The sequence below is a fragment of the Myodes glareolus genome, chromosome 15, assembly GCF_982192425.1.
Source record: "Myodes glareolus chromosome 15, mMyoGla1.1, whole genome shotgun sequence".
NCBI lineage: Eukaryota > Metazoa > Chordata > Mammalia > Rodentia > Cricetidae > Myodes > Myodes glareolus.
This window is the reverse complement of record NC_142040.1, coordinates 30,407,877-30,422,192: the sequence shown is the minus strand read 5'-3', so window position 1 is coordinate 30,422,192 and position 14,316 is coordinate 30,407,877. Positions and strand designations below refer to the sequence as shown.

Sequence of the window (14,316 nt, the reverse complement as noted above, 5' to 3'; positions counted from 1 at the left end):
ATAAAGCGCTTTTTGTGCAAGCCTCATGGCTTGAGTTCAAGCCCCAGAACTCATATAAATGTGGGAGGCGAGAATGACCCTAGAGTGGTTGACCCCTGACTACCATGGACATGCCGGCATGTACCTGTACTCACACACAGAAATCAGTAAGTACTTTAAAAAGTCATGGTTTAGCTGGGCAGTGGTGGTGAGCACCATTAATCTCAGTACTTGAGAGGCAGAAGCAGGCGGATCTCTGTGTGTTCGAGGTCAGCCTGGTCAACAGAGTGAGTTTCAGGACAGGCTCCAAAGATACAGAGAAACCCTGTCTTGAAAGAGAAAAAAGCCATATTTTTTGTGTGTGTGGAGCTGATGGGAAGCAACTGATCAGTGTGATTTCATGTATTCAAGAAAATCTATTTCATAGAACGTGTGAAGGAAAGACACAGGCGTGTCCAGAGTGACTTTCTCTGCTGTGGTCCAGGTGATTTTGTTCCCACATATGTACATTTCCTAGTTTTGAGTGATAAGAAGGAAAATCGAACCTGAAAATATCTTTTTCCATTATACTACTTAATGCTATAGCCAAGTGGGCAATACGTACTGAGTCCTTCACTCAAAACCCCCTCATAACTCTCCGAGGTTGATTCTAGCAGGTCCGTTTTAGAGATAGAGAAACCAGTGTCAAGAAAGGGTGACTGAATTGCCCTCCAGCCTCCTTTCCATCCAGCACAGCTAGTTCATCCTTAGTTCTGCACTGTGCGATGAGTAACTGTGCTGCCTCGCAAAACAAGAAGCCATTTTCTCTTCCATGATTAAAGTACTTTGAAATTCCGAAAGCACTTTGGTTAATAAAGCATTAGCTCTTTTAACCTGATGGTTGGTGGATGATACCCATAATGCTTAGCTTCTGTGGTGCCGGGGACCAGCATGCACCATGGTGATAGACTACGTACTATGTCACGGTCGTTTTTAACTTGTCAGATATGCCTGGTAGGTACATGCTTGAGGGGGGGGGGGGAGAGCCTGTGTCCCTTCTGACACAGGGCGAGCAGCTCTGCGCCTGCAGAGCCCACTGGAGCATCCACACGAGAGTCTCTCTGTTTATTCTCCTGTTTCTGAAGGAATGGCACTCCTCTTTGCGCCATTCAGTGACAATCACTGTACTAGGAGTGAGTCAGAGCAGGTAAAATCCAACACTGCATTTATTAAGCATTGTTCCTGTATTAATAGTCATGGGCGTTCTAACTTCATTCAATCAAAGAAATCAAACTCCTGCATTGTTAGCATGCTAGCCTGTGTCCTGAGAAACACAGTGTGGATCTGTCAGCTGGCCGACTTCTAAAAGTGTGTGTGTGTGTGTGTGTGTGTGTGTGTGCAAGTGTGTGTGTGTGTGTGTGCAGGTGTGTGTGTGTGTGTGTGCAGGTGTGTGTGTATATATGTGTGTGTGTGCGCGCAGGTGTATATATATGTGTATGTGTGTGCAGGCATGTGTATATATGTGTGTGCACATGTGCACAGATAAATGTCTATGTGTGTGTGTGTTCAGGTGTGTGTGTATATGTGTGTGTGTGTGTGTGCAGGTGTTTGTATATGTATCTATGTGTGCAGATGTGTGAATATCTGTATGTTTGTGTGCAGGTGTGTGTATATATGTGTGTGTGTGTGTGTGCGCGCGCGCACGCAGGCACAGATGCCTGTGTATATGTGTGTGTATGTGTGTCTGTCTGTGTGTGTGTCTGTGTGTGTATGTGTGTTTGTGTATGCATATTAGAGTAGAAGGTTGATGGAAATTGCACAGTGAACCTAGACCGACACTGATGTCCTAATTTATGTAAATGGATACCATTATGAATCCTATGGACACGGTTGGACAGCCACCTATACTTCACCGGGAGAAGCTGGGGAAAGGGACCCCAGCCCATTTCACCTTGAGAGAACTCCACCCTTGTTGGTCACGACCTCCACTTTACAGCCCCTCCTAGCTTGTTTTTGGATTGCTTTCCATGCTAGATTGACTTTAGACAGCATCACATAAACAGCACATTATTTTTGTGATGATGAGAGAGGACATTGTGTATTTACATATGTGTTCAAAACATTCTCATGGCAATGAAGCCCCCCCCCATGCACCATATGACGTGATTTCCTTGGGTTTCAGTGGAAAGTCAGGGTCAGAACCAGCCATGGTGTCTCCAGACCTAATGAAAACATTTTTCTCTGGTTGCTAGTAATCAGCATAGCTACTGAGCATGGTAGAAAGGATGCAGAAGAAAGGAGGCTTGGAATTGTCGACTGTTTCCACACTATGCCCTGGGCCTGCTGCTTACTCTTTTTCTTTTCTACTCTACAGGGAGGTACCTCCTTCCAAACCCCGTGGCAGGACAGGCTTGGCCTGCCTCAGCTGAGACGTCCAACCTCGTGCGCATGCGCAGCCAGGCCCTGGGCCAGTCGGCTCCCTCCCTCACGGCCAGTTTGGTGAGTGATCTTTTGTGTTGCTGGAGTTGCCCTGGTCATCTCCTTGGGATCTGTCAAGTATAACCGGATTTGCTCTTACATCCACATAGCATTGGCCGCAGTTTGGGCAATGGGCATGTTTGTGTCTCTGCATGCCAGTTTCTCCCTGCCCACCCCAAAATGTGGAATATTTCTACTTAGTTCTGCGTCGGTTCCCCTCACCCCCCATAAAAAGTAAAAATGTTTCTAGCCTTTAAAAACTCCAAACAACCAACAAAAGCATTTCTAAAAATTAGAAGACTGTGGACAAGTCCAAGAGTAGGAAAACCACAGGTGGGGCCAGTCTGTCCCTTATCAGACCGCCTGCCCAGCATACTTCATTGTTTTCCATGTATACATGTGTATGTGGTGTGTGAACATACTTATGCAGGCATGCATTGAGTCATCTGAGTGTAAGATGTGTGTCCATCACAGTCCTTGCTGGCAATTGTCAGCTTGCGTAGTATTCTCACTCATACAATCCAGTGTCTGCTTAGCAGTCTGGTTCAGTTTTACCAGTGGGTTCGACCGTGTCCTTTGCCCTCGACAGAGGCAGTGTGACACCAGGCCTGTGGAGGTCTGGTCTCCATCTCTTTGCTCTCCTTCGATCTGGTGTGCTCCCACAGCCTTGCTTTGTCTTTCCTGACATCAGCATTGTTGAAGAAAGTTTATAGCCGTGTTTTCATACTGTGCTCGTCTGCTGATCTCCCATGGCGAGACTCCGGTGCACGGCGAGACTCTGGTTTGCGCGTTCCTGTTCCAAGTTGAGAACTGGTGATGTGTCCTCAGGACATGTTCTTGACAGGTACACGATGCCTCTCTGCCCCTCACTGTGCTGTTAATTTGGATAGCCCCGTCAAGGTGCTGGCTGGTTATTCTGCAGTGGTTACCACTGACTTTCTCCCGCATGCAGGAGCTGTCTGGGGAGATAGGCCAGGCTACACAAACAGCTTCTTGCCAAAAACTTCCCCTGAATTCAGCATCTGTTGACGATTCCTGGAAGTATCTTTCTTTTTTATGTTGATTAAAAATATCGAGGGCTAGGAATGGAGCCCTGTGGTAGAGTACTTGCCTAGCATGTGGGAAGTCCTGGATTTCATCCCCTGCACAGAAAAAAAAAAAAAGACTCCATGTTTACTAGGAAAAACATATTTATGAATCTGTTGCAAGCATAGACTTGAATTTTTTTTTTTTTTACTTTTCCAGCGTAACTTTTATTTTTAGCCAATATGCTTAGAGATTTTTGTTTTCTTGCAGGACAACTTTTTAAAAATGTGTGTGTGTGTGCAACATGTGCCCATACATAGGCACATGTAGTATGGGCACATGTATGTGGTTTCCCAAAAGTGGGTGTATATGTATATGCACACGTGTGTAGGCCAAAAATCGACATCACTGTCTTTCTTGGTCACTTTCCACTTTATTTATTAGTCAGAGTCTCCTGGTGAACCTGAAACTCCACTGATTCCAGCTCTCATAGCTAACCAGCTTGCCCAGGGGCCCCTGTCTCTGCCTCCCAAGTGTTGGGATTACAGTCAGCTGCCATGCTGGGTTCTGGGGCTTTGAACTCCTGTTCTGATGTTTGAGTGGCAACCACTATATCTGCTGAGTCTTTCCCCCGACTCCTTAGCAGATACTTACATATCTATTCTAACTCATGTAAAATCTTTCCCACTTGGTCTGGGGTTATAACTCAATGGTAGAGCTCCTCCTTCACATGTGTGGGACCCTGGATTTATTCCTGTGCACCCGAACAAACAAAAACAAAACTATGAAACCATACAACAAAACAAAAAGTCTATACAAAAAAGTTATTTTTGGGTCAGTGGTCAAGTTGTGTGGTATGATAATAGGTTTTTAAATATTTCTTATTGACAAAAATATAAATAATACATATAAATCAGTATATTGTGGTAGTTTATAGTTTTATTCACTGATGGGAACTTATATTGGCTATTTGGACATGATATAGCACATGGAGATGTAATTCCGGTCTAGACTCAAGTCCTGCTTTGGCATTTAAGAGATGTATAAACTTGGACAAGTCTTAATTCCTCAACCCCGTCAACCTGATCTGTAACTGCAGAATGCAGACACATTCAACATCTGTGAAGCCCATTTGACTCTGAAATTTTTGGCTCTTTCAGAAAAATTAGCATTCTGAATGTATGGAATAATGATGTCCAGAGAAGATACGGAAGCGGTAGTGGGGAGTCTCATCCTCCTCCTTCACCATTCCCTCTTGCTTTTTGAGGGGGAATTTGTTAAAATATTTCTCTGTAGGGATTTACTTTTCTCAGACAAAAATACTTCACATTTTATGTTTTTTGACAGTGTACTTGAAACAGTGCAATCCTCACATTCAAATAGTAATATTATATATATGCTTGCTGTGGAAGGTCAATCATTCTGGTGAAAGCATCTCTGCCCCAGATACTCAGATTACCTAATGTTGTGATCACATGCCCAGACACCAACTGATGTTTCTGCTGCTCACATGCATACCAAACAGCCTAAAGTATCTGGGACTAGGACCCAAAGATAAGAGATGTTCATAGATCACAGCAGAGGAATATCCTCTAAAAAGTGCCAGAGAACATTCTTAGCAAGGAATCATTTACGTTGCTAGCTGGTCTGCCCACAAGCTTCATAAAGCTTCAAGTTGTGGTGTCTGAACTGTGGCTAAATTTGAACACAGAATATGTTTAAGCTGTCTGCTTTGGGGTTGTCAAGGTGTCCTGCTAGGCAAAGCCCCATCTTGACTTCCTGGGTCTGTTGTGGTATGCCCAGATCCTTGCCTCAGTATGTCTCTGTGGTGCACACAAAGATCTGTTTGGTTGCCAGGGTCATTTGTGTGACTGCATAGCTTACCGCCTTAAAGCTTAGCCTGTTCCATTTGTCTGTCATGTTTGGTGTGGGGTGGGTTTAAGTTATTTTCGTTGATTAAGAATAACAGCTTGACTGGAGAATGGTGCTGAGGAAGTGGGAATGGACAACTGTCAGATGCCTCGTTTTCTTTCCCTGTAGTTTTCCTTCTTTCTCTTTGTTTAATCATTTTCCAAATGAGCAGTATTTGTGGGGTTGCTCTGTGTCGTGGAACATGCCTCCCCACGGACTGCTCCTGCCTTCCTGGCCTCTGGCCTTGTCTCTGGGATCCCCTTAGAGCTCTGAGCTAACTTTCCCAACCCCTTTAGAGTCAGTCGTGGCTTACCTTTGAATGCTTAAACCTCTCTCTCCTTGTGCGACTGAAGCTTCTTGAGGACAGGCTTACTAGATGACTCCATTTTCTGTCCGCTCCTGCCCTTAGCACAGTGCCTTCCATGTAGGAGGCATTCAACAAATAGTAATGAAGTAAAAGATACTTATTCATGAAAAAATGTCAGGTTTCTCTAGCCTCAAGGTAAAATGATGGTATGAGTACGTGCTCTGATTGGTGGCTTAAGTAATATCATCCATCTAAAACTTCTGGCTTTGTTCTATGTGTATCTTACAATCATGACTAGCTTTAAAAGTCCATGTAACAGGCCAAATCCCAATTAGTGCATGTCAGCCACTCAAAATATATGATGACAAAATTGTAACATGATTATCGTTGTCCACAATCAAGGGGTGTTCATTAATCTGCTTTCGTGTAGCTATGTAGTCATGGTGGTTTAAATTTTTTATTGATTTTTTTTCCCTAATAACTAAGTTGAAGAGATACTTGTCAAGGTGTAGGAGAATCAGATAAAGATATTCAGAGTGGTTGTGCCCAAGTGAAGGCACCACGTTTGACGTGACAAAATTCTGTCGCATCAAAAGAACTCGCATCTCAGTATGGACCTTTTCCCTGAGAGCTGAGACCATGCTAGCAAGATATTAATGAAGGCTGTGTGATTTGGCGGCTATGAATTTTAGCAAATGCATGACCTGTAGTGTTTAAAAAGCCATTGGCACATTTGAAGGTTCTGCTAACTACCTTCTCAAGGAGGAGATTAATTTCTAGCCCGAAGTGTCTAGTTTTCCTTGGCAATGCTAGATGTAGCTGTGTTCCCAGACACTTTGGGCATTTCAGATAAATGGCAGGTTGCCAATTCATCCTAAGTAGCCTGGTAGCTGGCAGAATACATGCTCAGCCAGTGTCCGCCCGCTGGGACCCCAGCCGGGAGAGCTGATGAGGTGTCAGATGTATACTTCATATACATTAATCTGAAGGGGGAAAACTCATTTTCCCATTTGCTGTCTCCATCTTTCTGTCCCTCCCCACACACATGGGTAGTTTATCAAAGAAGTCATTGTCGTCAGGAGCTGGGGGATTTGTGCAGATGCTGCTTTCTGGCAGGAGAGATGGAAATTCCAGGAGGCAGAAGGTGGTCCTGCTTAAGACCTGGTTGGGAAATATGGTTGTAAGCCTCAGTGGCTGACGTTTCGAAATGGTGGATGTGGCCAATCATAAGAAACATTTACTGGTTGTGTACTTGCTGTAATGGATGGAGGAGGGACTTGGAAAATCAGGTGCCTACATATCTCTCCAGTTGTATTTGACCTGAATTGCCTGCCTCATCTAAAGATTCCACTCACGTTCTTTATCCCAGAGGCCTCCCTGGACCACCTGTCTGAAGGTGCTCCCTATGTTGCAAGATATACACCCCACAGCCTTAATCTTACCTCTAACTCCACCACCTTCAAATATGCTGTATCATTTATTATTTTGTTTGTAGCCATGTGTCCATGGGGGAAGGGATCTGGGAATGCTCCTGTTGCCTCTTGAAAATGGCCTATTATTTGTATAGCTTCTATGACTACCCCCCGTGTACCTTAACTCATCCCACTTGTAATAGTTAATGCATTGCAAGTGTTCTGTACATGCACTGGATGGCATCAGGAGTGCTGGCAAGAAAACAGTGTATTCACGTGCAGTACGGACATGGTTTTGCCTGTAGCCGGTTGAGTACATGCAGGACCCAGGCATGAAGAAGACTCACTCTGTGTCCTGTTACTCGGACGCCACTTTCACAAAGGCAAAGGCAAAGGTGTTACTGAGAATAGTGCAGGACTCATCACGGGAACTCAGAAGATGTGCTGAATGCACCAAAGAAACCCCTTTCTGTGCATTTTGGTGCCCCAGAACTGACTCTCATATACGTGCTGTTTTTAGTCTGCCGTGTTTCGGTTTGTGTTGCGTCAGCGTGCTGAGGCATTGCTCTTCAAGGCAGAGGGAAGCTCCTAGTGAACATGCGCGTGGAAGCTAAGCCTTAATTGTTCATTTAGAAGTGAGAGGAGGAGGAGGGCAGGGCAGTTGGGCACATACTGTTCTAGGCCCAGTCCAGAGACTCCCTTTCATTAGCCCCACATAGATTTCTGTGGGCCTCAGGGTTTCCATCTGTGGAATGGGGCTCAGGGCTGTCCTAACTTTATCCAGTTTCCATAGGGAGTAACGGAGTAGACTCTCGGGCAGAGCTTGGTACTGTGCCTGCCGCTCGAGAGGCCTTCCGTCCTCTGTGGTTCTGTAGCTGCTGGGGAGAGAGCGTGTCTTGGAGGTGAGGCTGGGAACTAGGCTTAGCTGGGATGGCACTATTAGAAAGAACAAAAGAAAGTCATTCTCCAGATAATTAGGTATGGCCTTTCTGTCTGTGCTATTGGATTATCTTATTGTTTCTTTGTTTTCCACCTGTGCTCAAAACCGAATTAACAACCGGAGAGCGCTTTCCAGGCCGCAGGCATCTTTAAACAAGGAAGGCGTTGTCAAGTGCTGCTTCTGAGCTTCCAGCTTTGGTTACGTGGTGAAATTCTGTTTCTTTGGTGATTCTCTTTTTGTATCATACCCATTTCCCTTAATGGAAAAATTATATTTCGTGATGTACTATAAATATTAAAACCAAACTATTTAAACTGTAATATATTCTAAGAGCCTTAATGAATATTCATCTTTTACATTTGCAAAAATGTATTGTGAGGAGTCTGGGAAGATTCACTAAACGTATGCAGAAATGCATTTCCCCTTTTAGGCTCATCCACAATGTGGAGACAGGATGCCAGCATCAATTTAGGGTGCAGTCTTTATTTACAGTCATTTAATATTGTATCAATACTTCATTAGCCTCATAGCTCAAAAACAAAAACCTGATCTGAAGTCTAATTAGTTAACTCCAAGAGTGCGCCTATTAAATATTGATGTAGGAGCGGTTTGAATGCCCTTGGATAAATTGCTTAACAAGTGTTGTGGAATACATCTCTGAATTAGCATTTCTCCTCAGCCATATGACTCAATTTAAAGGCTGCATAATATTCCAGTGCTTGGGCTTATCACAGCAAATCTTCTTTAGATTATTTCTGAGCTTTTCCTACTGTTAATAATGGTGATGCGTCCACTCCATTGTTCACCCCAGAGCATCTCCTGGGGTTGATCCTTACAGCGAGATTATTAGGGCAGAACAGATAAGATTGTGAGGGTTTGTCTAACTTTGTGGCATTGTTTATATATTAAGACAGTGTATTGCATATACTCCTACCAGCAGTTAGTATGTGCTTAAAAAAGTTAAAACAGAACTTCTCTGCCTTGTTTAGGAAAGAATAATTATTCTTTTAAATATATGCATTTGCAAAGTCAATATAACTCTTAGGCGCACTGAATTCTTACACAAAGTCAGCAGATGTAGCAAGTGTGAAATAAGCATTGTTAGTCCTTCCTTCCTTCCCATTTCCCTTGCATTCCCTAAATCAGCTTACCAGACCCTCTGTCGGGAACCTGGATCGCTCCTGGGATCCAGGAATCGCTGAGTGTGATTACAGTATGTGTAGCTAAAGGCATTATATTCCACAGTTCAGAATTTTTTTTTTCATCTGGAAAGAAGTAATCTCAATTGTGAAACAGTGCCTTTAGCTGTGGACATTATAATCAGGGTCTCAGGAGTGCCTGTATTCCAAGAGTCATACATCTCACAGTCGTTACCCTCTGAGCGTGGTTCTGTTTATAGTGAAGGGAGGGATTTCCATAACTCAGTGCTGAAATAGCAATAGGGGGCCCTGAGCAGATTATTACAGGTCAGGCCTAATCCACAAAGATAAATCTCATTATGGGCTCACCTGGGCCCATCCACAGAGGAGCCCTTTAACATGAGTCCGTAAATCAAAACTCAGCTTAAACGTGGACTATCAAATCCTCACCGTGATCTAACCCCTGCCTCTGTGAAGGGACACTCTAGTGTGTACCCTTTATGCTAAGTGTGCTTAGATGCCCACAGCATCATTAGCACCCTACGTGGGAAGAGCATTGTAACTCAGCCTGTGAAGGAAGAAAGAATGCCATGTGTTGAGGAGTTACTATTTTCTGGGCTAAAATTGAACCTAGAATAGTCATTTAAAACCTCCCACGTCTTAAGTCTTTCCTCCCGTTCATCCTGAAAAAGATTCGAAAGCATTTCCTTCTCGGTCCGTGCACTGTGCTTCATTAGGACGGGGTGCCTGCTGGCGCAGCTCACTGTGTGGGTGTGCCTGCACAGGCCGACCACCTGTGGGCTTCCTGTTATCCAAGGGCATTTGAGAAAGTTGGGGGAGGGGTGCGGATTGGGATTGTGTCCGTGTGCGTAGTCTATGGCGGCTAAAGACGAGAAATGCATGTCCTCTTTTAATTGCATGCCTTTGTGGAGGGAAGCGAAAACCGTCAAGAACAGCAGTGCTGTGAATGTGTGTGGGTGCCAGGAGCTGAACTTGTGTCCACTGGAGGAACAGAAAATGCTCTTCCCTGCTGAGCCATCTCTCTAGTCCCAGTCTTTATTCTTTTCCTGCTGTTGTTGTTTCGGTTTGGTTTTTGCTAGGTGCTGTGTGTTTGTTTTTGTTTTTCGAGACAGGGTTTCTCTGTGGAGCCCTGGGTGTTCTGGAACTCACTCTGTAGACCGGATGTCGTCCAACTCAGAGACCCACCTGCCCCGCTTCCTGAGTGCTGGGATTAAGGACATGCACCACCACGCCCGACACCTTTGTTACTTTTTTTCTCACAATAACATTTGCAATTTTATTTTAACATAAACTTGGTGATATTTTCTAAGATTTAATCTTCCTTAAAGACTTTCACAGATTTCTTTGTTTCTTTCTGACTTTTTTGTTTATCTGGTTTGTTTTTCGAGACAGGGTTTCTCGGTGTAGCTCTGGCTACCTGACACTTGCTTGCTCTGTAGACAAGACTGACTTCAAACTCAAAACTCAGGGATCTTTCTGCCTTTGCTTCCTGAGTGCTGAGATCAAAGGTGTGCACCACCACTCCTGGCTGTTTATGTTTCTATTGTGTATACTGTTGTGATTTGTAACCTTATAATACTGCTAATTATTAGGTCACATTATTTTTAAAAATGCATTTTCTTTCCAGGATGAATTTTCTGATGTGCTCTAAGAGTTGAGCACTTAGTAAAAAGATTTGTTACAGACACTTCTATGGCCGGTATAATGAGAAAAATCAGTAACTATATTTATCCTTTGTTTATTGGCACCTGAAGTGTCAATCTGGTTTTAGATTCTGAATGGCTGTATTCCATGTTATGTTCATTTCTCACTTAATAGACTATTATTGGGGGCCCTACTACACAACTACCATTGAAGCCTTAAAAGAAGCGATGTAGCATTGTTCTTGTTTCTGAAGAACTGTAAGGCTGGTTGAAAGAAGAATTCTGGGAAATTAGAGCTGCAGCAGCAGCAGTTACAGCTGGGAGAATTTGTGGAAGCTGAAGAACAACTCAGGCTGTGGGTTTCAGGAAATGCTTTGTGACCACTACCAAGTGAGCAGGCAAGCCTCAGATCATGGTGGACCTATGGATACCATGGGTGGGGATAGGCAGAAGGGGTGGAAAGGGACGGGGCAACGTTGTTTCTTATATGATGGTTTTAGTCAGGAGTCAGAGGACTACATGAAAACTCCAAGGCTCCCGGGTCATGGCAATGGAGTGGGTTTCCCTGGAAAGCCAGAACACCATCAACATCCCTCCTCCTAGCCTGAAGGATGCTCCTGTGTTGTGGCTGGAGCAGCTTCAACCAGCCAATGGAGTGAGTTCTTTTTTATTTAGAAAGCCTCCAAGGGTGGAAAGAGTGCATTGTCTTTTATTAAAATATACTTCAGGGATTTTTGTCTAAGGAAATTAAGTCTGTTTTGTTAGTAATGGTCTCCTAGATCCGCTGAAGTCTCTTCTCTGTAATCAGATACGAGGTGAATTTGCTCTCCTGTGAAGAACAGCCATGTGGTCCAGTCCACCTTGTCGTTTGTCTTCTTTTATTGGTCAGGGCACATCAGCCTCTATCTTTTATGACAATCACAAATGAAGCCTCGGGTGTGTGGCTGTGTAGAAGTATAGAGACCTGCCTCGAGGTTTGGGGGCTCTGACCTCATTCTACAGATGATGTTTGCTTCAAACCCTGCTGCGTCTCCCTTCTGTATCCTCCTAACTTCCAGCGTTCGTTTCTTCAACCGTTCATCTATCTTTCTTTGGATACGTACCTTTCTTGTGGTCTGACCTTCCGTTAGATAGAATTTGAATCGCTGTCCTGCTGGCGTGTCCTGCAAAGTCTGAGAACTGAAGCTGCTTCTCCCCCTGTTTTTAGTGTGTATTCACTACTCACTAAGTAATGCCCAGGCTCTACAGTGTCATGGGTTAATATAGATGCGTATATATAAATGTATAAGTACCCGAAGAATCATTCTTCCTGCAAGAATTAGTGGAAACAGAACCACTGTCCTGACCATTCTCCGCTTTAACCTGGCTTTTGAAGGCTGCTGTGGTTTGAATGTGAAATGTCCCCCGTAGTCTCTTGTGTTTGAACTCATGGTCCTCAGTGATGATTCTGTTTGGGGGAATTGAGGAACCTAGGAGGCAGCGCTTAGCTGGGAGTAGTGGGTCAAGATTGTAGCCTGGCTCCATTTCTCCTGCATTCTTTCAGGACGCATTCTCCTGCGTTCTCCCATATTGTAAGGAGTAAGTCCTGTCTTAGGCACCCACAGCTGGGGATGCAGCCACCTGCAGCCCTGCCTTCACCTTCATGAACTGTATCCCCTGACCTGTGATCAGTCAGACAAATAAAAACAAAACAGGGGAGGTACCACTTCAGCCTCTCACTTCTCACTTCACTTGCTTCTGTCGGGTCATGAGAACAGAAGCTAACACAAAGACTTGACTTTCCAGAGTAAACCCCGCCACTGGAGACTGTCATGGCTGAACCAGGCTACAGGTAACCCTCTCCCCTTCCTCAGAGGGACCAGGATTGACAGTGACCTGATCTCAATTGTGATGTTTTCAAAGCACTTGATTTAGAACTTAATTATTAAATGCTAAGTGTAGTGGTGCAGGTCTCTGCATAATCCAAGCTCTTAGGGAGGTGGGCAGTGGAGGCAGGTTTGTTCTGACTAGCCAGCCTAGCTGAGAGGGAAAATTCCAGGCTCAGTGAGTAATAGGTCCTGGCTCAGAAAAATAAGATGGAGAGCAATAGAGATTGACAACAACGTGGACACACACACACACACACACACACACACACACACACAGGGGAAAATACAATGAGAACGATGTTTGGGAGTGTGGGCTCCAGGGCCTGGCTCCCTGGGTTGAAATCTTATTGAACCACCTACCAGATACATGACCTTGACCGAGGAATTAACTCCTCCATGCCTCTCAACAACAGGAATATTAATAGCACTATTCTGTGTGTTTTTCTGGCATCAAGTGAGGCCATACTTGCAAAAGCATCCACTTGGAGCACATAAAAGCACAGCCATAGGGGTGGGCAGGTGGGTCAGTGGTTAAGGACATTAGCTGATCTTTCAAAGGACCTGGGTTCAATTCCCAGTATCCATAGGGTGGTTCCAACCATCAGTCTCAGGAGATCCGATGCCCTCCTTTGGCCTTCACATATATGCTGCGCAGACATACATGCAGGCAAAACACCCATTCACATAAAAAAAAGGAAAAAAATTAACACAGTCACTGTTGACTATTAAATACTATCTTCTTGAATAAAAGGAGTTATTATTGAATCAGGGAATTTTGTTTTTATTTTATTAAATGCATACTTAAGGTTTATGGTTAAATATATTTAAAGTGCTAGCCATGGAAAGATCTGCCCCTCTAAAATCAGTTTCAGAGAGCGGTATGTCTTCCATGTTTTCTGCAAAATAATTTGCAAGGCATAAAACTTGCTTGAGATCAGGGGTCCTGAAGAAGGAAGAGTGTGACATTTTCAGAAATCAGTAAACCTCAAGAGGATGGTACTATTAAAAAAGATAAAAAGTTGATTAGAAGTTAAAAGGGAAAAAATAAAATAAAATAAACCCAATTCATTCTTTTCATTCTTTTTAATGGACAGCAGAAAGTGTTAACCAGGATCCCAGGACAGCTTTTATTCATTTAAGTAGAGGAATGACTTCCGTAGACGCTTGCTGTCTTGTCAGCTGACATCTTGCATAGCATTTGCATGGTGCCTGGGCATTTGGATCTTTGAAGCAGTAACATCTCTTTTACCAAAGATACTGTGATTATTTCTGGTTTTCCTTTACCTCGCCAGACTTTGCTGTTACTTGCCAGGTATAGCATAATTAGATGATACTTATTGGGCCTCAGGTATTTTTTGTGGCCCACCGCATTGATGAAACATTCTTCAGTATGAATTCCTAATATATGAATGAATTTGTAAGTGATATTCATGGAGCTGCTGAGACGGCTCAGAATAATAGAAGCATGATAGAACAAGCATATTAGAAGGCAAAGACTGACTCCTGTAAGTTGTCCTTTGACCTCCACATGTGTGTTGTGGCATGCACATGTATACATGTATGTACACACAGTAAAAGAAAAATGCAGACCAATGCTTTTTTCATGCACGTAC

The 14,316-nt window shown here is 43.9% G+C and overlaps 1 protein-coding gene across 5 annotated transcripts in view; it reads left to right on the top strand.

Annotated features, from left to right (window-relative positions):
- Positions 1-14,316, top strand: part of Mast4 (microtubule associated serine/threonine kinase family member 4) — a 582,754-nt gene that overhangs the window by 191,723 nt on the left and 376,715 nt on the right. For all 5 annotated transcript variants that reach the window (XM_087896863.1, XM_087896864.1, XM_087896866.1 and 2 more), the window contains exon 3: positions 2,333-2,457. In XM_087896863.1, the coding sequence (XP_087752989.1) occupies positions 2,333-2,457 (125 nt within the window). The remainder of the gene's footprint in view (positions 1-2,332; positions 2,458-14,316) is intronic.